The sequence below is a fragment of the Leuresthes tenuis genome, unplaced genomic scaffold (genome assembly GCF_036924035.1).
Source record: "Leuresthes tenuis unplaced genomic scaffold, fLeuTen1.0.hap1 SCAF_17, whole genome shotgun sequence".
Classification (NCBI taxonomy): Eukaryota; Metazoa; Chordata; class Actinopteri; order Atheriniformes; family Atherinopsidae; genus Leuresthes; species Leuresthes tenuis.
Genome location: NW_027325371.1, coordinates 3251036 through 3271684, shown reverse-complemented (window position 1 = coordinate 3271684; position 20649 = coordinate 3251036). Strand labels below are relative to the sequence as shown.

The following is a 20649-nucleotide window of genomic DNA, read 5'->3' as shown; positions in this document are numbered from 1 at the left end:
CTGCCGCAAAAGTCAATATCTCAGTGTGACGTAAGTGGGGAGTGGAAAGTTATTCAGTGTGCACACTTTTCTTAAAAGTGAGGCCACGAACAAACAGGCTGCAGAATCAGTGGAGAATGGATGGAACGCACATGGTCATCGGGGAAAAACCCATTTTACAGATACTTCCCCAGAAGATGGACCCAGGAGTCAGTTATCTGGCTTTTCTGCTGTTGGGACCCCTTATTTTTTACGTGGGCGACCGTGGCTCAGTGGTTAGAGTGGTTTGATTCCCACTTTCACCACTCAAAAAGACAGCTGGAGGGGTGGCAGTCGTGCCCTTGAGCAAGGCACTGTACCCCGATGCTCACCGAGTTGTGTTCAACAACTGGATGGGTTGAATGTGGAGGAGTAATTTCGTGTATTTCCTGTAGCTACATGACAATAAATCTGATCTTAAGATCTCTTACTTCAAGGAGAAGTGTGTGTTTTCATCAGATCTCTGACACAACTATTGAACTGAAGTTTTATTGTATTTAGAAGCCCTTTTATTTACACTTTACTATCGAGAAAGGGTCTCAGACCCCTTACCTTACCACAAATATACTGTTATCACTGGTTCATGGCAAGCATTCAGTATTACAGCTAAATGTTTAAGTATATAAGCCTTGGAACAGAAGATCAGTGGGTACTCAAAGGCCTTTGGAAGAAATAACCTCTAACCCAGAGTTCAAATGCTTGGAAAAGGAATTTTCGAAGAGGATGATGGGAATGGGCACGAAGCTTTGGTAGCTTTAACGCAACAGGAGCTAAGAAAGACACCTGGAACCTGCAAGGCCCTTTACCAAGACTAGGGGACAGAGTTGTGAATGAATACTGGGACCATCACAAAGACCAATAAAGAGAAGTGACCCCTGAGCAGAAGGAGTCTGCAGGCCAAAATAAAGACAATACAGAGAGAAGATGGTTAGCTACCAGAGGAAACTGCTCATAGAAGACCCACAGCTCGGGTTAGCCACCTGAGAAGGTACACTGAAGAAGCTAAAGCTAGGAGAATGAGTATCCAAAGTGTATTCTCAGTAGCAGGGTGATAAGATGAGATATTCAATGCTGCATGACCAGCGGATCTAAGAGGACGGAGGTCTTTTTACCCAAATTTTCCATATCGTCCCAACTCTTCCTGATTTGGAGCATTTATCGCTGCCCTTTGTTCTTAAAAGGGTTGCTTCTGTTGGCAGTCAGCTTACATTACTTCATCTTAATGAATATAAATAATCAGCTGAGGTTTAGGAGTGTTAAAGATATTTTAAAAAAGCAGTCAAATCTTTACCATCGTTTCAAGACTTTATTTATCACGCAGAAAACATAATTCAATGATTGACTTTCAGTTTATGGCCAGTAATTGTTGCACACTGAGGATAACTTCCATGCTATAATCCTCTGCTGATTCTTAACACTTAAATAAAGAGTGTATAAAGAGTGTTTAAAGGGTAAAAACACCCGTATTTAGCAGGTTACACGGCATTAAATCCTGTCCATGGATTCTAAATAAAGACTAATTTCGAATCCAGCTGATACACATGTAAAAAAGAAATATCTGCACAGTTAAGAAGTAACAGATAAAGAACAGAGTGTCAATGGTTTTAGCCAGTTTGCTGTAAAATCCAGGCCTCCTCTGGTCTTTGCCCTGACTTCCAGCCAACTGTCGGGATGCCCTCACTTCCTCCAGGATCAGTTTCAGCAGGTCACGGTCACGCTTTCCTGCTTCAACCTGGCCTTTCTCTTCAACCCCGGGAGGCTCTGTGAGGGCGAGCAAGGGGAGGTGGGGGGTGGACAGCTGTGAAATATCCCATCGTACTTAATGTTCAGAGCCACAACTGGAACTTCTGGTAAGACGATCAACACACCACGATATCTCCACAAAGGTTTAAGACTCTACTTATTGTGAGAATGCTTCAAGGCTTTAAGAATGCTTTAATATTGTTTTCCTAGGATAATAGATTATTATCCTAGGAAAACAATAGTGAGAATGCTTTAAAGCTTTAAGAATGCTTTAATATTGTTTTCCTAGGATAATAGATTATTATCCTAGGAAAACAATAGTGAGAATGCTTTAAGGCGTTCTCATTATTGTTTTCCTAGGATAATAGATATTAAAATATTATTATCCTATTTTCCGTACGTTTTTTGCCGTTTAACTACTTCCGCACACTTTAAACCATTTTTGCACAAAACGTTCAGCTCTTTCTGGACATGACTGCTATGTCTTTTGGTGTTTCTAACGTTTATAGTTTTCAAAATATTAAGGTTTTTGTGCAAATTATTCTCCCTTTAAAAGTAATGGTAAATCCTTTCAAATTATTCAAAGAGCTTCCTCCTCTTTCAAACTTCAGCATACGTTCAGCTAGACACACCGTTCAAACTTTAAAATATTCACAAGACATTCAACTATTACTGAATGATGCAGCTTTTTAAAATGTTCAGCCAATTTTGAACTATCGCAGTTTAAAAATGTACTAAAATCCTTGATGATTTCTGAGTTTACAATGCATTCCAATGACACGGAATGTTCGTGTCTAGAGTGGAGGCTCCAACTGCCAGAGTGGAAGAATACAGCAAGATTCTTCAGAAAAAAAGTTTTTAACCTGTCACTGTTTTTAAGATATTTAAGCCACAGAAATAATTGTATTATCAAAACGTAGGTATTTTTGTCCTCTTTCAGCCAATGTGACTTTCATAGCCTTCAGGACTTCTCTTTTTGAATTAGAAGTCTTTGAAACACAGCAGTACCTTCCAACTGCCAGTTCTTTTTGCATGTTTCTTCTCTTTCCTGTCCTTTTTTTGCCTTCATACAGCTCCAGATCCTTTCAATAATGCATTTCAGGCCTTTTGAAGCTTCAGCAAATGAAATTCCACTAAAGTTTCACAATTTTTCTTCAGTGTTTCTCTTCTTTCTGAATCTATTCACTTTTTGTTGGGCATTTTTCTTCTCTTTTCTGTACTTTACTGCCTTCATACAACTCCAGGTCCTTTCAAAAATATCTTTCAAGTCCTTTGAAGCTTCAGCTAATAACTTTCTGCTAACTTTTCAGCTTTTTTAGCATGGTCAGATATCCCCATTCAGCTAATAAGCATTCTCACATTCTCACTTTTTCTAGTTGTTATTGCTCCTTACTTCCACTGTATTTATCTTTTCATCCGTTTCCTTCAGTATATTTATGCCGGAAACATACCTTTTTGACTTTTGGCTCCCAGTTGAATGTCCTCTTGAGTATCTGCAGAGCCCTGAGCCTTCTTCCCATGGGACTCATCAAGATCGAGCAAGAAGCTGGTCAGCATGGCCTCCAGGACGCTGAGCCACACCATAGTGAAGACCGAAACGCAGTATTGGGCTAGAATAAAGATGCAGAGACGTTACTGATCAGGTTGTTTGGGAACCAGGTTCGGATGCTCAACTATCCGAGTCTGAGGGCCGTCGGACCGCCTACCGATCATTGGCAGGTCATCTTCGGTAGAGGGCAAAATGTCCTTCAGAATCAGCAGTAAGACAGAGATGGACAGGAGCACGGTAACCTTGAAGCCCAGCTTTTCACCTCCAGCCTCACTGATGAAGAAGGAGGCCAAATCCAGGACCAGTAAGTAGAACAGGGGCACAATTAAGTTGATCACATAAAGCATGGGCTTCCTCTCGAGCGTGACCTGCAACAACAGCCGGATTAGACACCAGCAGACGTGGAGGGCAGGAAAAAACCTTTCCGACAAATATATTCTTACCATGTAGATAAGTTTGCTGCTAAGAAGGTGTTCATGTTGCACTTTTTCTTCTACAATTTCCATGCTATTCAGTTTCCATTCTCCCTGAGTAATCATGACATGCTCAGAGATTCTCGTTAGGGTCGTGCTATTTCTGACGGTTCCTAAGATGATCGATCTCACTGTCGGGAATAAAAAAAAAAGGGACAAATCAGTGGTTCTGAGGTTAGAAAAACGGTATTTGAGCCTGTGGTTAATCAGCTGTAACTTACTGTCAGAGCTCATGGATGAAAATGTGATGTTGCAATGTTGCTTATCAAAGGGGAACAAGGAGAGTCTGAACTGGCAGGTGAAGGTCAGCCGCTGGCGTGCAGTTGTGGACATCAAACCACTGGGTTGTATGATGACCACTGGATCCATCTGAACACTCCCACTATCAGAAGCACTGACAGAACAGAGGAGACCCACGAAAGAGAACATTTATCATTCACTAAAGACAGAAAAAACGTATTTATCTTCATAAAAGACAGTCCATAGAGGCTGTCGTTCATCGTTGGGTTTATTCGGCTTCTTCAACACCTGTTTGGATCAGATCTCACACACATTTATGCAGTTGCATACATACTCCTCTTGAATGTTTATGTCAGGAATCCAGATCATCGATCTCGGAAAGGACAGAGTGTCGATCCCACAGAAATCTGAAGAATTCCAGGTTAGAAATTCATTGGTCCACTGCTGCAAAAGGAAAATAGGTGAGTGACATCATCTGACACGATCATTGTGGATTCCTTAATGTGTCTTACCATTTCAATCCAGTTGTGACTAGTGACAGTTTGAGATTTTTCATCCTGCAGACAATCAGCATCAGTGTGGTTAAAATATAATCAGACAGAACAGAATTCCACCTCAGAAGCCCTTTTTACATTGAAATATTCAGTTTATAGATTAATAGAATTTAATCTTGCATAAAAGGGGTAGATTTCCATTCATTCTGAGAGCCGCTAATTCTCAGAATTAACGCGATTTAACGCGTTAGCGGGAATTTAATTTCCGTTCCGCCACTAATTCGACTGAAATGGAGACTCGCCAGACCAGGCAACGTTTTTCCAACCTTCTATTGTCCAGTTCTGGTGAGCCTGTGTGAATTGTAGCCTCAGTTTCCTGCTGTCAGCTGACAGGAGCAGCACCCGGTGTGGTCTCCTGCTGCTGCAGCCCATCTTCTTCAGGGCTCCACTGGCTCAGAGACGCTATTCTGCGTTCCTCGGTTGGAACGAGCGCTTATTTCAGGAGTTCCTGTTGCCTTCCTGTCATCTGGAACCAGTCGGCCCATTCTCCTCTGACCTCTCACACCAACGAGGCATTTTCACTGGATATTTTCTCTTTTTCGGACCCTTCTCTGTAAACTAGAGATGGTTATCGGTGAAAATCCCAGCAGATCAGCTGCTTCTGACATACTCAGACCAGCCCGTCTGGCACCAACAACCACGTTCAAAGACACTTAAATCCCCTTAAATCCCCGTTCTTCCCTGTTCTGATGCTCGGTTTGAACATCAGCAGGTTGTCTTCACCACCTCCACATGCCTAAATGTTGCTGCCATGCGATTGGCTGATCAGCTGTTTGTGTTCACAGGTGATTGAACAGGTGTTCCGCGAGTTTAGAAACTGTTTTTTTAGTGCAAAACGATTTCTTATTAGTTTTAACTTAATGTACCTGATGAATCCAATGAAATTCAAACTAAATGTGTTTTAGATTCACATCAGAATCATAAGGACAAAGTTCAACTGGATACTCGAGGAAATGAACATCAACACCAGCACTGAAGCTGAATAAATAAAGAAAATGCATTTCCTTTGAGTTATCCAACCTTTTAAAAAGTACTTACCACGTCTAAAATACCAAACAGCAGCATGTCCAGCTGGACGAGCGTGGTGCTGGTCCAGTTTTTCACCGGTCGCCTTATTAGTAGAATTTTTTCTGGGTTAGTCAGGTTTAAGTGGTTCAGCAGACCACTGTAAGAGCACTCTGAGCTCTGGCTGCTGGAGACACCTGCAGGATGAACCTTTATTCATGAGCAAAACTGCAGAAAATACACAACACCACCATTCCAAATCACATTTTATGTATTCATCCAAGTTTTAGGCAATAACTCACCAAATAAAGCGAGAAAAGCAAGAGTCCTCGGAGCTGCCATGGCTGTTTGCCTTCAGCTCAGAGTGAGGAAACCCTTTTAAACCGAAGAGCTGCTTCCACAAACAAAACGCCACAAAAGTGCAAATGACACTTTGACTTAAGTGCATTGTGACCCTGCTTTTTGTTTGGGTTCTGTAGCCAAGTCCCATTCAGTAAATCACCTGAACGTTGCTATTGTTGAGCTGCAGCTGCAGCAAGAAGTCATCTCAGAGCGCCGGTGTGGGAGTGGAGAGGCGTCCAGCTTATGTTACACGTGGCTGTCGAGTCTTTTCATTCAAGAGTCCACAAATGAACAAAAGAGACATTTTAATTCCAGGAAAGATTTCCGTTCGGATACATTTCATCTCCCGGCAGCTCCACGACTTAAAAACTAAAGAATGGACTCAAACCGAGAGTCAGATTTCATTTTAAAAGTCACGAGTCATGGCTGGAGTCACAGCTTATCGTCAGACTTTACGAACAGATGTTTATGTCATGTGAAAACAAAAGTACAATGAAGATGAACACATGACATGTTACACTGTCATTATTGAACAAAACACAGAAGCAGTGAGTGAAAAACTAAGTGAACCCTCACTGCTCTGATTAACTGATCCTCAGTCAGTGTGAGCAGCTCTATAAAAGCAGAAGTTCTGTCAGTTTAACACGATGCCAAGGAGGAAAGACACCAGCAATGATCTCAGAGAAGCAGCTGCTGCTGCCATCAGTCTGGGAAGGGTTATAAGGCCATTTCCAGACTATCTGGAGTCCATCATTCTACAGAGAGAAAGATTATTCACAAGTGGAAAACATTCAGGACAGCTGTCAATCTTCCCAGGAGTGGACGTCCCAGCAAGTTCACCCCAAGGTGAAAAAGCCCAGAGCTACATCTCAGACTCCACAGGCCTCAGTTTGTTTGTTTAAGTATTTAAAAGTCGCTTTTACAGGTAGGCAGGTAGGGTAAGGGGGTCTTGCTTTAGGACCCCTACTGGAGGTAATACCTTTCATGCAGGGGATTTGAACCCAGATCTCCCACATGAAAGCTGGCAATCATACCCACTACACTATCCAGTCCCTAGTGTAGTCCCTTCATCCCATAAGGAAGGACATAAGGACATAAGGAAGTTCAACAGCGAATAGCCAAGAATTAGCTCCTTCAACCATGACTTTTGCACCTTAATCTCCCCCAGGTGACGCGGCACGACCCAACATCTGGCTCCTATAGTTCCTTTATCCAACCGGCTCATGCTGTTTAACTGCTAAATTTTGCAAAACAAACCATCAAATTCAGACATTAAGTCCAGATTACCTCTTAAGAACAGAGCTGCTGTCATAACTGCACCTTTATTATCTTTAATAAAAGCACTTTTGTGCAGTTTAACACAAACTTATCAGAGCAAATCGAACCTGTGATGGTCTCGAAGTCGGTAACATCGACACTAAAGTGGAAGGAAATGTAGAGATTCTGAGAGCGTTTCTCCAAATAAAAAGTAGGAATCATCAAATCTGACAGATTATGATTAATTTTAGAAGAAAAAGGGGAACATGGACTCCCAAAGAAGCTTTTAATGTCATCACACACCTCCACCGGGGTTTCAAAAGCCCAGAAACGACTGCGTTTGTTGGGGAAACTCGAGAAGCTGAGCTTTATTAAAGCTGTACAGAGGTGCAGGGAGGAGAGTCCTTAAAGAAAGCATCAGCTGCAAAGGAAGAAGGGCTGAGGTGAGGTGAGCAGCAGCAGCTTCTTCTCGTTAAATGATAATCTTGATTTCTTCTTCTGTTTTTGGCAAACATGACCGTCTAACACACAGTTTGACAGTGGCAGCAGCTGGTAAAGAACCCTTTTATGTCTTATTTAAAGCTCCTGAGCTAAGCTGGGGAAACGTAGATGAGGAGAAAGTGGAGAAAACACACAAAGTTTGGCACCAAAACTGCATTGTACCACATTGTAAACTCGTGCTCAGACACATTGAAGGCGCTGATTCGTCATCAGTACACGTCCGTTGGCAGCTGGAAGTCTTTGAAGGTGTAGAAAGAAATGTCTCCGTGGTCCACGACGGCGAAGACGACGGGGACGTCTCCGCTCTGGAAGGCCAGCAGCTTGATGACTCGCAGGTCCGGCACGGGATCGTTGAAACTGAGGCGGACGGCACCAGTTAGGAAGGAAGCGTATCATTAGCTTTTTATTTCAGCAGCTAACAATTAATCATCATCAGACAAAGAGCGGCTTCATCTCAAACGCCATTCTCTGTTTCTCCTGAGTAAACAGGCGCTCGCCTACCTGCACACACACATGCGGGAGGACGGCGGTCCTGGGTTGCTCTTCTTGAAGTCGGCCACCGAATCCGGCTGGTAAACATCGAAACAAATCCTCCACTCATCCGACCCTTTTAACCTGAGTGCACAAAGGACACAATTCATCACACGTGGTAAACAGGAGCCCAGCGAGGCTTTATGGGTCCGTAAATCAGCCATTCTGCCGATTCATCTTCCCTCACAGGTGACTCAGCGCTGATCTCCTCTTATTACAATGAACAGAAACCCGCTGCCTGAGCTCATGACTGTTCAAACGTGCACTAACTGACAAAAACAGCACGTTAACGCTCAGAAAAAGCAGTGATCGCAAAAAGAAAAGGACCCAGGACAGGTTGGAAAGGCTTTTAAAGGAGCATTCGAACATTTCAGGCCGTATTCAGGGTTTCTGCAATTAAATTGCTGAGTCGGTTATCGTGTGATCTGCACCTTTCCCAGAGTTTTAAAGCTAAATCAATTCACCTGCAAGAGTTCCCGATGAGCTGGTTTTAAAAAAAGGAGGCCGTGGCCATGAACAGAAACCCGCTGCCGGAGCTCATGACTGTTCAAACGTGCACTAACTGACAAAAACAGCACGTTAACGCTCAGAAAAAGCAGTGATCGCAAAAAGAAAAGGACCCCGGACAGGTTGGAAAGGCTTTTAAAGGAGCATTCAAACATTTCAGGCCGTGCACAGATTAACTATTCAGGCTTTCTGCAATTAAACTGAATTTCCCACCATTCTGAGTCGGTTATCCTGTGATCTGCACCTTTCCCAGAGTTTTAAAGCTAAATCAATTCACCTGCAAGAGTTCCCGATGAGCTGGTTTTAAAAAAAGGAGGCCGTGGCCATGAACAGAAACCCGCTGCCGGAGCTCATGACTGTTCAAACGTGCACTAACTGACAAAAACAGCACGTTAACGCTCAGAAAAAGCAGTGATCGCAAAAAGAAAAGGACCCAGGACAGGTTGGAAAGGCTTTTAAAGGAGCATTCAACCATTTCAGGCCGTGCACAGATGAACTTTCTGCAATTAAACTGAATTTCCCACCATTCTGAGTCGGTTATCCTGTGATCTGCACCTTTCCCAGAGTTTTACAGCTAAATCAATTCACCTGCAAGAGTTCCCGATGAGCTGGTTTTAAAAAAAGGAGGCCGTGGCCCTGAGCTGACCCCGAACCCCGCTGTATTTGTCACTTTCTCTTCTTGTCTTATCGTCCTGTGAAAGCTCTCATTTTTAGCCTTTTTGTCCATCTATAAAATGTAAATGTAATTTATTTATAAAGCACTTTTCAACAATCCATTTCGGTACCAAAGTGCTTTACAGCAGATAATAAATAAAGAAAAGAATAAGTACAAAACAATAAAATAACAGTAAACGCAATAAAATACAGCAAAATTGAATAAGATAATATAAAAGTGTCTCCATACTACTGGGTATTAAAAGCCATCTGAAATAAGTAGGTTTTTAGCCCTGATTTAAAGAGGCCCAGGTCAGAAATAAGATGCATCTCGGGGGGGGGGTCAGCAACAGAAAAGGCTCGGTCACCCCAGGGCTTGTATTTTAACCTGAACGCTTCCAGCAGAAGTTGATTTGTTGACCTCAGAGCTCTGCCAGGGTTACAGTTAAAAGCTGAGATAAATACGATGGGGTGAGGCCGTTAAGAGCCTTAAAAACAAACTTTAAAAGTTTAAAATCAGTTCTATAAAGGACAGGAAGCCAATGAAGGGAGTTAAGAACAGGAGTGATGTGCACACGTCTGTTAGTGTTGGTTAAAGACGGGAAGCAGCAGCGTTTTGCACAAGATGAAGGCGACTGAGAGAAGTCTGGGAGACGCCGACATAAAGTCCAATACAGTAGTTTAACCTTGAACTTATTAGGGCATGGAGGCTTAAAAACATTTTAACTTTGGCCAGGAGACGCAACTGGAAAAAACTAGTCCTGAAAACATTGTTCATTTGTTTGTCGAACCTCAGATGACTGTCAAAGGTCAAAGGTCACTCCCAGATTCAAAGTCAGCCGTCACAGTTTCCCCAAACACAATACGTTCAGTTTTATCATCATTTAAATGTGGAACATTTTGGGGCCCGGAGGGAAGCGTTTCAGGACTCTGAGCCTCAGAGTTCGCCTTCAGCCCGAGTCGTGTGAGGATCTCTGATCATACCCCCAAACCTCCACTTTTCCACGTCTAAAACCTTTTGTATGAAACTGTAAACGCATCAAAATAACGCCAGCGTTTACCAGACTGAGCAGATAAAGCCGGAACTCTTCCAGATGTGTGATTAATCTGCATCTAACAGGTTGAGAAGAGGGTGAAATCCTGTCTTATAGACTCTGTTCACGTTCGGTGGCGCCACAATGCGGGATTTGAAGGATAAATCTGTAAACATCTCGGCTTTAACATCACAATGAATCAGAAAGGTAAAAGAAAACCTTTCATCGCACATGTTCACCGGATTTTCTGTCCTGTGAATGGAATCAAAGGCTTTCTGCAGAGGAACTGTGACCCGTTTCCCTTAAATTAAAGGTGTAAAAACTGTCTGGACTGGGTGTTTTTGTCATAATTTGCTGTGCAACAGCTTAACAAACCCTGTCACATGGCAACATTAATGTGTCTGAGCAGGTCAAAGGTCACAGAAAGTGTTACCTGGATCCTTCCTCCAGTAAATGAGTCGATTTGATCACATCGATCTTATCCAGCAGCTCGGCTGGAATGAAACACAGACACCACTCGTTTAACGTCACCTCCGGCTCGGCTCGGCTCGGCGGCTCTGAAACGGATCCTGGACTGACTCACCGGAGGAGATGGGCTGTGTCGGGTCGTGTAAAGGTTTAACTTCCTTCTTCCACAGGTGAGCCGGGCGGCCTTGACGCTTCGCCTGCCGCCTCGCCACGAGCTCCTGGTACTCGGCCCAGTTTCTGCACCGTCGGACCTTAGAGGAAGTCAGAGCGTGATGTTTCCAGAGTTCAGTGACCTTTTGACCTTTTCAGGCGGTACCAACCTCTCTGTCTTTGTTCACATCCCGGCGCCGTTTGTCTCCCTCCCGCCTCCGCTCCCCGGCAGACGTCTTCACCTTCCGCAGGTTTATCCTCTGCATCCAGCGGGCGACGTCACAGACGCCCACGCTCAGATCCCCGGGCAGCAGCGACGGGTCCGGCGGCGCCATGCAGCTGGGGCCGCGCTGCCTGGCGCCCAGGTCAGGGAAAGGGATGGCGCTGAAGTCCCAGCGTGAGGAACTGGAGGCGGAGCCGGCGCTTGATGCTCGGTCGGAGTCCGGCCCGGGAACCTCCGTCATCCACCAGCTCCTGCCGCCGCCCTCGTCTGCAGAACCGGTGGAGGCAGCCTGGGCCTCAGGGGTCAGTGAGGAGGTCTCCTCCTCATCTTTAACGCCACCGTTATTCTCCTCAGCTGTGGATCCTCCTCGAGTTTCAGTGCGACTGCAGACAGCACAAAAACAGCTCAGTGGAAACTTTTCACATCCACAGGCAGCGGTTCTGACCCGGGACTCTGGTTACCTGCACGCTGGCGTGGGACTGGCGCTGCGTTTCCTCTTCAGCGGTCTTCTTGCTGCGTCACGCGACCGGGGAAGGTTCAGCTGCCTCTCATAGGCTGACGGCTCGGAGCTGGAAGAGCCCAAACACAGCGGCCACAGTCAGCCGGTCCTGGAGCATTAATCCCTGAACTCTGGAGGAGCTTTTCTCAGGATATTCTGACTTGTGAAAGCATGAAAATCAGCTGTGACCAATCAAATCATTCAATGATTAGGCGTCTCGTGGCCTCCACGCTGCATTCAGCAGCTGCTCCTATTCGACAACAATAGCATCACAACTGATGCCAGTGTTTCATCCAGGAGTCGGAGGAGCCTTTCAGCCCAGAAAACAGGGCGACCGTCACCAGACTGCAGCCATTCACCTGCTGTCACATCGTTCAGAACTAACTGTCAGACTTTCAACAAGAGCCAAGAAAACAGAGCACAGCGCTCCGGTTTGTTTCTGAACCCATCGTAACATCTTATCCTTGACTTCTGAAGCCCTTCGTGACCTTTCACCTTCTTATTCATGCGACCTTTCGGTAAAAGACGAGTCTTCACTCACTCAGATCCTCGAACAGATGACTTTTACCGGCTCCAGAGACACGGTTTCAGTCCAGAGATGACAGAGTATGTGAAGTCCAATTAAAGGATGTAATAAATATATAATAAATAACTTCTAAAATGTCATCAGTAATGCAGTTAAAAAGGTAAAACACACGGCGGCGCTGTGTTCGAGCTGATTTAAGCTGCTCTTTCAGGGCCACTGCTGCCAGTGGCAGGAAACCTCAGCCCGGAGCTTTGCTTCTGTATCGTAGAAGCTAATAAATGAACTCAGAAAAGGGCAGAAGTGCCACTTCAATGCGCCCAAAACCCCCCAAACAGGATGTAAACCTGTGGAAAACACAGCTCAGAATTAGTCAGAGTCAGCAGAGAGACGTGTGCTTTCCTGAAAATTCAAACTTAACTTGAATTGCGACCTAAGTCCACGGTAGAAGAAGAGTCTCGGCTTGCAGAAATGCTACATTAGCTCGGCGCTAACGCTTCTCCTGCTTCTCGTTTGAAGTTTTCTGGCATCGCCTCATGAGTCTCGGCTCTTTTACAGAAAAACAGACTGATGGAAACAACGAGGAGCAGAGTCCGGTGACATTAAGGTTCTGTTACCTGGGATCAAACCTGTGCACCACGTAGCCGAGCCTCTTCAGATGGCCGAACACCTTAGAGATGAGAAAACAGTCTTTAGAGCAGCTCATCAGTGCCTTCCACCCCCAGAAACACCATCAGACTCATAGTTCCACCTGGTATTGCTGCAGGCTGACAGAGCGTGAGGACAGGAACCTCTCGTAGCCGTCCTGGATGGACAGCGGCAGCTCCTTATAAAACACCTGCAGGTTTCCCTGGTTACAGACATACAGGAAAATACATTCAGAGTCAGAGAAGTCATGGCTTAATAAAGCCTGTTCATAATTAGTTCTGGCATGTTCCCTCAACTGCTAAAATAAATAGAACTGAGCAAATAGAAATAATTAAGGACCCTTTATTGCTAAACCACATCCCGCCCAACAGGTTCTGTGTGTCACTCACACACTCCATCAGGTAGAGCGCCTCTTCGGGGAGGAGAAGCTGCTTTCCATTCACAGAGCAGCCCATCGTCTGCCAAAACTTTCCCTGTGGCCCACAAGCAAAAAGGGTCAGATTCGGACAAGACAACACCCCCAAATAATCACAATGAAGTGATTCAAGTGCTCTGGATCCACAAGGCAGGGCAGAGAAGACAGGAAAAGAGTGACGGATTCTTTCATTCCTGTGATATTCTGAAAATAAATGACTCTTTGATTAAAGTTTACAGAAACATTTCAGGGAAAAGAAAGCAAACAAATAGCAGGAACCGCACTCACAGCTGGAGACTGGAGCTCCACAATCTGCTCACTTGGAATCCAGGTGGCTTTGACGAGGCTTCCTCTGCAGACAGATAAAAACAGACACCATCCAGCTCAGGCTGCGGGACCAGAACCGGACTCTTACAGTCGTGGAGTTTCTGTTTGCATCGATTTTAGTTTCCCACATTTTCAGGGTCTATTTCCACCCAAAAAAACTAAAAGACTGCTGATATATCAGCGTCTTTAAGTCACTTTATGTTCAAAGTTACAAGATAAACATGTAATAATGCGACTGGCAACAGTGGTTGCTCCCCTGATGTTGCATTCAAGGACACGGCGCAGGCAGAGACTGTCCCTGAATGCATCACGGAGGACAGACGGTGAGAATCAGACTGGATACACATCAGAAATGGTCAGGACTGACGGATGCTGCATCTACTCACAGCCTCTCCACTCTCTCCTCTGCGATGAGGCTCCAGTGTTCATCCAGACTCTGCTGCAGCCGCTGTCTTTGCTCGTCCGAGTCATTCGGGAAGAAGTCCTTCTGTCCTCTGACGGGGATTTTGTGACTCCTGGAACGGGCTGCGAACAGCTCGGATGGACTGCAAATGTAAAGAAGAGCAACAGCGCTCAGCTCCAGGGAATTTGCTGTTTCAGCATTTCACCACAGAAGAAATAGGAAGCTAAGAAAACTGCAGACGGTTGCTCATTAACCTGGAGACAAGACTCCCACTTTTAGGTGTGTGGGACCTGCCTTTGGCTTGGCTTATGGTTGTCTTAATGTTTTATTTTGTAGGAGAAGTGAACTATGAACCCGACCCCAGCACCACCGGGACGGTTTCTCTTTTTCTCTTCCTGTTTGAAGGAACTTGGACAGAACAGGCGTAAATAGTCTGACCTGGAAGTGTCTCAGGGTTTTAATGCTTTCTTTATAATCTCAGTTAATGTAGAAAACACTGGACATAAGCAGATAATTACGTCCCATAATTACATCAACACTGAAAGCAATGCTCGATTAATATCATACGGGTGTAATAACTGAGAAGAACAGGAGGATTGTGAGCCTGAAACATTATATTCTACTTTAGAAGATGAGATAATGTTATTTCTTATCTAACAGGATAAATAGCCTCTATGACACATGATGAGAACACATTAAGGAGCCCATTTAATGTGCTTTTAGTAGAATAATATTTGAACAGTTCATTGCAGCAGACTCAGATCACAGATTAGTGGAAGTGGTCAGATTGCAGTTGAATGCAGCTCTCATCAACCCTCAGGAACCTCAGGAGTTCACATCAAAGTCTCCTGAAGAGGAGACTAGAAATCTGTCTTTTCTTCTGGAATGTGTGAATTCCAGCTCAAAAACCTAAAACCCTTCTTCTAACTTCTGCAATATGAGGCAAACGCACCTAATTCTTATTGATGTTCCAGTATTTATTATCAATAAATTTGTGATATTAAAATGATTCAACCCAATCCCACCCTATGGTGTCATAAAGTGTACAGAGATAGTTCTTTAAATGATTCCAAGTGGCTGTGATATAGCATAACAAATATTATTTCCAAGAAAACTAAGTGAATCATTATAAAACTGAAAGTACAGGTAAAAATCCTTTGATTCTGACCATCTATTCAAGGCTAAATGGGATGTTTTTTCTTATTGTATTTATTCATCTTATTGAGTGTTGTTTACACCGAGAGAATCTCTTAATTTAACGATAATACATGTAAGGTTATAAACATATTGCATGTTTAACTGCTCTGACACGTGCATTACTGCAGAACAGGTGCAGGCAGCAGTAAGAATAATGCTAATGACAGCAGCTCTGAGTCGTATGATCATGATTCACTGGAAATTAACCTCACCCAGACCTGTTTTACTAGATTAAACTAATCATCACTGCTACCATTCTGTGTCTGTGGGCAAACAGCAAGAACACCAGCTTACAGGCCCCACGGACAGTAATTTTATTCTTTTAACATTCAGGTTGCTTTCACCAAAACACACAACAGAGGGGGACAGAGAGACAAATACACGCTACAGAGCACAAAATACTCCTAAAACCAGCCCAGGTACGACATCTGTGACAGCAACGCCTCCAGAAATAACCAAAGCTACAACTACAAACCAGATTCTGTGCTTTTAATCATAATTTCAACAGTTTTTTAATGTATCTGAACTTGGCTGGTGGCATTAAATGAACCAGCCGCAACTATGTGCACAAGCCAGCAGTGTGAGAGTTCAGACAGCAGAAAATACGTAACAAACAGCCGCTGAGGGGGAGGAAATGTAGGTTAAAATATTCACTGGTTAACTGGCTGAGAACCGTGAACAAAAGCGGAAACGCACCTTAATATTTCACTGTAGAACTTCAGTTCACTCTCTCTCTTGTTTTGGTCCGCCATGACAGTCCGCTCTCCGCCCGCAGCTGTTGTGCTCTGGGTCCTAGCGCCCGTCAGGTCAGAGACGGCAGGAAACACGGCCAGTAGAGGCCGCTGAACTACAAAGATGTGCTCTGGGTCCTAGCGCCCGTCAGGTCAGAGACAGCAGGAAACACGGCCAGTAGCCATTGAACTACAAAGATGTGCTCTGGGTCCTAGCGCCCGTCGGGTCAGAGACAGCAGGAAACACGGCCAGTAGAGACCGCTGAACTACAAAGATGTGCTCTGGGTCCTAGCGCCCGTCAGGTCAAAGACAGCAGGAAACACGGCCAGTAGAGACCGCTGAACTACAAAGATGTGCTCTGGGTCCTAGCGCCCGTTAGGTCAGAGACAGCAGGAAACACGGCCAGTAGAGACCGCTGAACTACAAAGATGTGCTCTGGGTCCTAGCGCCCGTCAGGTCAAAGACAGCAGGAAACACGGCCAGTAGAGACCGCTGAACTACAAAGATGTGCTCTGGGTCCTAGCGCCCGTCAGGTCAGAGACAGCAGGAAACACAGCCAGTAGAGGTCGCTGACAGATATGTGATGCAAGAGTATTTCAGTCAAACAGTACATTTTTGCTCCCTCTTATTGACTCATAAGCACAAGTCTGTGCAAATACTTTGCTGTCCGGGTCATGTTGACAGAAATTGAAATTCTGCTTTAAGAACCAAGAGAAGAAGTACACTTTCCAAAAACAAGTGAATTGGTTCCCAAGGTGAAAGGCACGGACGGGGTTCGAACCCGCGATCTTCGGTTTACGAGACCGACGCCTTACCACTTGGCCACCGCGCCTGATAACGAAGTGAGGTCATCACATATGGATTTATACGAAGTTACAATTATACAGGTAACTAGTTTTGCAGATTAGATAAATCATTAAACAGCCGCTGAGATTAAATCCACTACATCAATGTCAAATAATTAAACATGTTTAACACGTCGAAGACGTTTCCGTGTGTTACATTTTACTGTAACTGCAAATGTTCTGGGGAGTGTTTTTGGCTATAAGCTCATTAAAACATCATTTTTAACAAAACAGCTTCATTTCTCCTCAGATGTCATTGCTAAATATGAAATGTAGTTGGTTATATTTAATGTACAGACTCTGGGACAATCTAAAAATAAAGTAATTACTCTGTTTGTATGCATAAGAAGGGGGTGTCTTGAAGTAGAACACACCCGGAAGTAGATGGTTCACAGCAGATTGGATTTCAACCTTTCCCAGGAACATAAAAGCTTTGGGTGTTAGTTGAAGATGAGATAGTGGACTGTACATTCTTGGGATGGTGGAAGGATCCTTTTAATTTAATGAGTATTTCTTGCTGTAAGTTATGACGTTTCGTGAAAATCAAAGCTAGCTAGCGGACGCCACAAGTAAGCCTGTATTCAAGACGTTAGCTTGCTAGCAGAAGGATTAGGTTCATGTTGACTTTTTGTGCTAAAGTGTGGCATTTTTTCATGTGCATTCGTATTGTGATGTTTGTGCGTTAGCAAATGCGTGTTTTAGTCTGTTAATAAGGTGTTATTGAGCCGGGCTGCACCGGTTAGCATGTGGCTAAAAACATTTATTTCACTGAATTAAATGAGAAAATGAGCTGGTTTTAAAGGACTGAAACAACAAAAAGCTGGATTTAAAAGTACCATGTTGCAAAGGAATAGTATTTTCCTGATTTCCTGAAAACTTTACATTCATCACTTCACTATGACAAATTCTTCATTTTGTGACCATATAAAAATGTGTTGTTTAGGGTCATTTTTCATTTAAAACATCTTTGTTTCAGTATTTGACGGAGCTTGAGCCACCTGCAGCTGAGCCCACCTCTCTGTCTCACCATGCCGCTGGTGGTGGACGCTGTGTGGGCCTTATGGAGCATAGGGGCTGGCATCTATGACTACTTCCACACCAGTGCCATGGAGGAGAGGATCCACACGCTGGAGAATGTCCTCTCGATCCATCAGTTTGTGATCGCCGGCCTGTCAGCAGGCCTCATCCTGCTCATGACCTACATACTATGGAGAAAACACTGATGCTCACCTGGGTTTCTCCAGGCAACGCCAAACATCCACTGGGTGTTGTTTCATCTGGAGGATGCCTGTTGTCACCCAGGGAAGCTTCCTGATGTTAAACCATGAGTGACATTATGGCTCAAGGACCTTTGAAGATCAGCTTGAATTGGGGTGTGCCAGATGAGGTCAGGAGCACTGATGGTCATCCTTTACATGGGGAAACGCAGTCTGATTAAAACACGTCTTTGGGTAGTGAGCACTTTGTCTGTTGCTGTGTTTTAAATGTTAAACCAGCCTCAAACACTCCACCGGCCTCAACCAGAGCAGCTTCTCAAAGCAGTTTAACACTTTACCTGCTTTGCCAGACTTGAAAAACGTCACTATTTAGAAACGCAGCCATTAACTGGAGCATCTTTCCAGCATATGATGACAGACAAAGTGGGATAGTTACTGCTGATTAAAGGCTGTTTTACTAATGAAACTGTGTGAATAATTATCACAAGATCATCCGTTTTCTCACGTAAACGGTTGAATCCTGGTTTCATGCTTTTCTCTGACCCGTCACCATCGTTGTTTATTATTATTATTAATTAGTTTAATTAGATTAATCAGAATCTGGAGGCAACGAAAGCAAAAGAAAACAAGCATTTGTGGTCATGATAAAATCATGTTGTAAGATTTATCTGGAAGCCCATTTTCACTCATTTATGCTCCGTTTACAACAAAATTAGCATATTTAGATATATTTTTTTAACACAGTTAAAACAGGCCAATTAAATGATGTTCCATTGCAGGTTGTAGTGTGTTTACCTCCGGTTCTCTGAGGGATACTTATTATTCAGGACCGGCACGGCTCACTGCAACCTTCCAGGGTACAACCCTGTAAATCTGACATTAAGGTCGACCGTTTCTGCGTATCCTCCAGGCTGCTTTAACACTTTCTGATAAATACTACTGAGATAATTGGTTTGTTTTTGGGTTGAGAGGGGACTTCAGCGTAAAGTGAAACTGGGCATTCTCGTCTATTTTCGTCATAGATTAAGCCTCCATGTGAGATTTGCGAAGGCTTAATATGCGTTTCTGTTAACTGCAGCACCCTCTGTGAAAATACCAGGAATTTTGAGATAGCATCGTGTTTTCTTGTGATTTATCTCGTCAAACGTCGCATCTGAGACATCAGTTCCACGTAGCAGAGTCGGCTCAAAGGCTGGGAGTGATCTGCTTTGCACTCCTATTATAAAGATTATGATCAAAGCAGAGATTGGAAGAGGAAAAACACGCTTTGGTGTCTTTGGCTTTTAATCATCCAGGTGTCGGGTGGCATGCACACTGAGAATTCAGGTCATCCTCTGTGTGTTTTATGTTTTTATGCTGGGGAGAATTGGAGCTTAATATATTTATTTAGTGTTTTCTAATGTGTTCTGGAAAGGCAGATAATGAGATAATTTTTCCTGTTTGTGCCATGTGTTTAATGTAGGTTTTATTTGATTAAATATTTCTCACTTTCATCTGTGGACCTGCTGTATTTTACTCCATTTTACTACCAAAGCTGCTATTAAAAGAATGTTTGACTTTAAACTGTCTTTTTGCTGACATGATTAAAGACTAATTAGGAAAGAAGTTCTGCCCATTTTCATCAAGTTTCGTCGTCATTTTGAATCTTCTTCGCTTCTGTATTTAATGGATGTAAGCATCACTGGTTGCTATGGAGACGAAATGAATAAAAACAAATCTGTCAGAGGCTGCAGAGCTGCTTCATAAAACAGGAAATCTGACTGTAAAATACTAGAATTGTCAGTTATACACGTAGAAAGAAGTAAGATACAAATATTTGGATCTAACACAACTTATCAGAAGGTTAATCAATATAAAGATACGAGGGTCACCCCGTAGAAGTCAAATCTGTGCCAGATTTCAAACCAACGGTCTTTTAGTCGCACTTGAATATACTTGCAGGGAGAAAATGCATCCCCAGTGTGTAAGTTCATCGAGTGTGTGTTCATGAGCTATTTTAGTCCTAGTTTTTGGGTCAGTGGTTTAGCCTTCACAGGCTCAGATAAGCTCTCATTTCCAGCTGTATCTGAGGAGGCAATTCCCTCTGAATCTGATCGTTTCAATTCATATCTTTTTGCGAATACTTTTTCCCTAACTTGTGAGACGAAAAGGGTGTCATGTGGTGATAAAACTGATGAACTGCAACAGAAATTTGTGAACAGAAAGTAAAATTTAACAACACACAACAAACTAAGTAGAAAACATAGAAGAAGAACAGAAAACAATAAAAAAAAAACAATTAAATCTCAGGAAACACTAAACAGGAATGAGCAATATTTCCAGAAAGACATTTAACGAAGAAAAAACCCTTTAGTGATTTGTTTAATGTCCAAATAATTAAGGAAATGGTGTATTTTTGCTTTGAACCAATGCGTTCTGCACCTCAAGGCTGCCATACATAAGTAGTCACTGCTTCATTTACCTAAATGTGTCTGTAAAAAATAAAGTTATCACAGGCAAACTGGATACAAATGTATGATAAATACTCAATATGTAAGGTATAAATTATATAAGTCAATAGCTGTATATTTTGTTCTTTATTTGTGGATGTCTGG

General features: G+C 43.5%; 2 protein-coding genes, 1 long non-coding RNA gene and 1 other non-coding gene across 5 annotated transcripts; 1 reads left to right on the top strand and 3 right to left on the bottom strand.

Moving 5' to 3' along the window:
* Positions 1-1467: 1467 nt before the first annotated feature.
* LOC140273230 (5-hydroxytryptamine receptor 3A-like) lies at positions 1468-6369 on the bottom strand. 2 transcript variants are annotated; one of them, XM_072368743.1, is made up of 9 exons: positions 5885-6369; positions 5616-5779; positions 4536-4580; positions 4358-4467; positions 4005-4177; positions 3754-3914; positions 3468-3678; positions 3213-3371; positions 1468-1779 (listed from the first exon to the last, which is right to left on the bottom strand). In XM_072368743.1, exons 1-9 carry the CDS (start codon positions 5922-5924, stop codon positions 1535-1537), a joined length of 1308 nt encoding a protein of 435 aa, XP_072224844.1. In that variant the 5' UTR covers positions 5925-6369; the 3' UTR covers positions 1468-1534. The 2 variants fall into 2 exon arrangements, with proteins under 2 accessions (XP_072224844.1, XP_072224843.1); XM_072368742.1 differs by having other exon boundaries at positions 1472-1779; positions 3754-3910; positions 4001-4177; positions 5885-6367.
* Positions 6370-7021: 652 nt separating this feature from the next.
* On the bottom strand, positions 7022-16081 carry tsen54 (TSEN54 tRNA splicing endonuclease subunit). Its single transcript, XM_072368525.1, has 12 exons — positions 15958-16081; positions 14048-14206; positions 13623-13686; positions 13309-13392; positions 13023-13121; positions 12889-12941; positions 11711-11818; positions 11197-11632; positions 10992-11127; positions 10842-10902; positions 8184-8297; positions 7022-8039 (listed from the first exon to the last, which is right to left on the bottom strand). The coding sequence occupies exons 1-12, from the start codon at positions 16011-16013 to the stop codon at positions 7892-7894; spliced, it is 1518 nt and encodes a 505-aa protein (XP_072224626.1). The 5' UTR covers positions 16014-16081; the 3' UTR covers positions 7022-7891.
* A 672-nt stretch (positions 16082-16753) lies between these two features.
* On the bottom strand, positions 16754-16825 carry trnat-cgu (transfer RNA threonine (anticodon CGU)). The gene has a single exon. It is a non-coding gene; the product is annotated as a tRNA-Thr (tRNA).
* A 253-nt stretch (positions 16826-17078) lies between these two features.
* On the top strand, positions 17079-19564 carry LOC140273234 (uncharacterized). Its single transcript, XR_011908015.1, has 2 exons — positions 17079-17357; positions 17815-19564. It is a non-coding gene; the product is annotated as an uncharacterized lncRNA (long non-coding RNA).
* Positions 19565-20649: the final 1085 nt, after the last annotated feature.

Bases quoted from the DNA above. Each gene is read 5' to 3' on its own strand.
- LOC140273230 (XM_072368743.1), bottom strand. From the start codon at position 5,924: ATGGCAGCTCCGAGGACTCTTGCTTTTCTCGCTTTATTTG. The intron at 5,780-5,884 runs GTGAGTTATTGC...TTCATCCTGCAG, and splicing joins TGCTTTTCTCGCTTTATTTG to GTGTCTCCAGCAGCCAGAGC. The intron at 4,581-5,615 runs GTAAGTACTTTT...GATTGTCTGCAG, and splicing joins TGTTTGGTATTTTAGACGTG to GATGAAAAATCTCAAACTGT.
- tsen54 (XM_072368525.1), bottom strand. From the start codon at position 16,013: ATGGCGGACCAAAACAAGAGAGAGAGTGAACTGAAGTTCTACAGTGAA. The intron at 13,122-13,308 runs GTGAGTGACACA...GTCTGTAACCAG, and splicing joins CGCTCTACCTGATGGAGTGT to GGAAACCTGCAGGTGTTTTA. The intron at 10,903-10,991 runs GTGAGTCAGTCC...GTTTCATTCCAG, and splicing joins GACACAGCCCATCTCCTCCG to CCGAGCTGCTGGATAAGATC.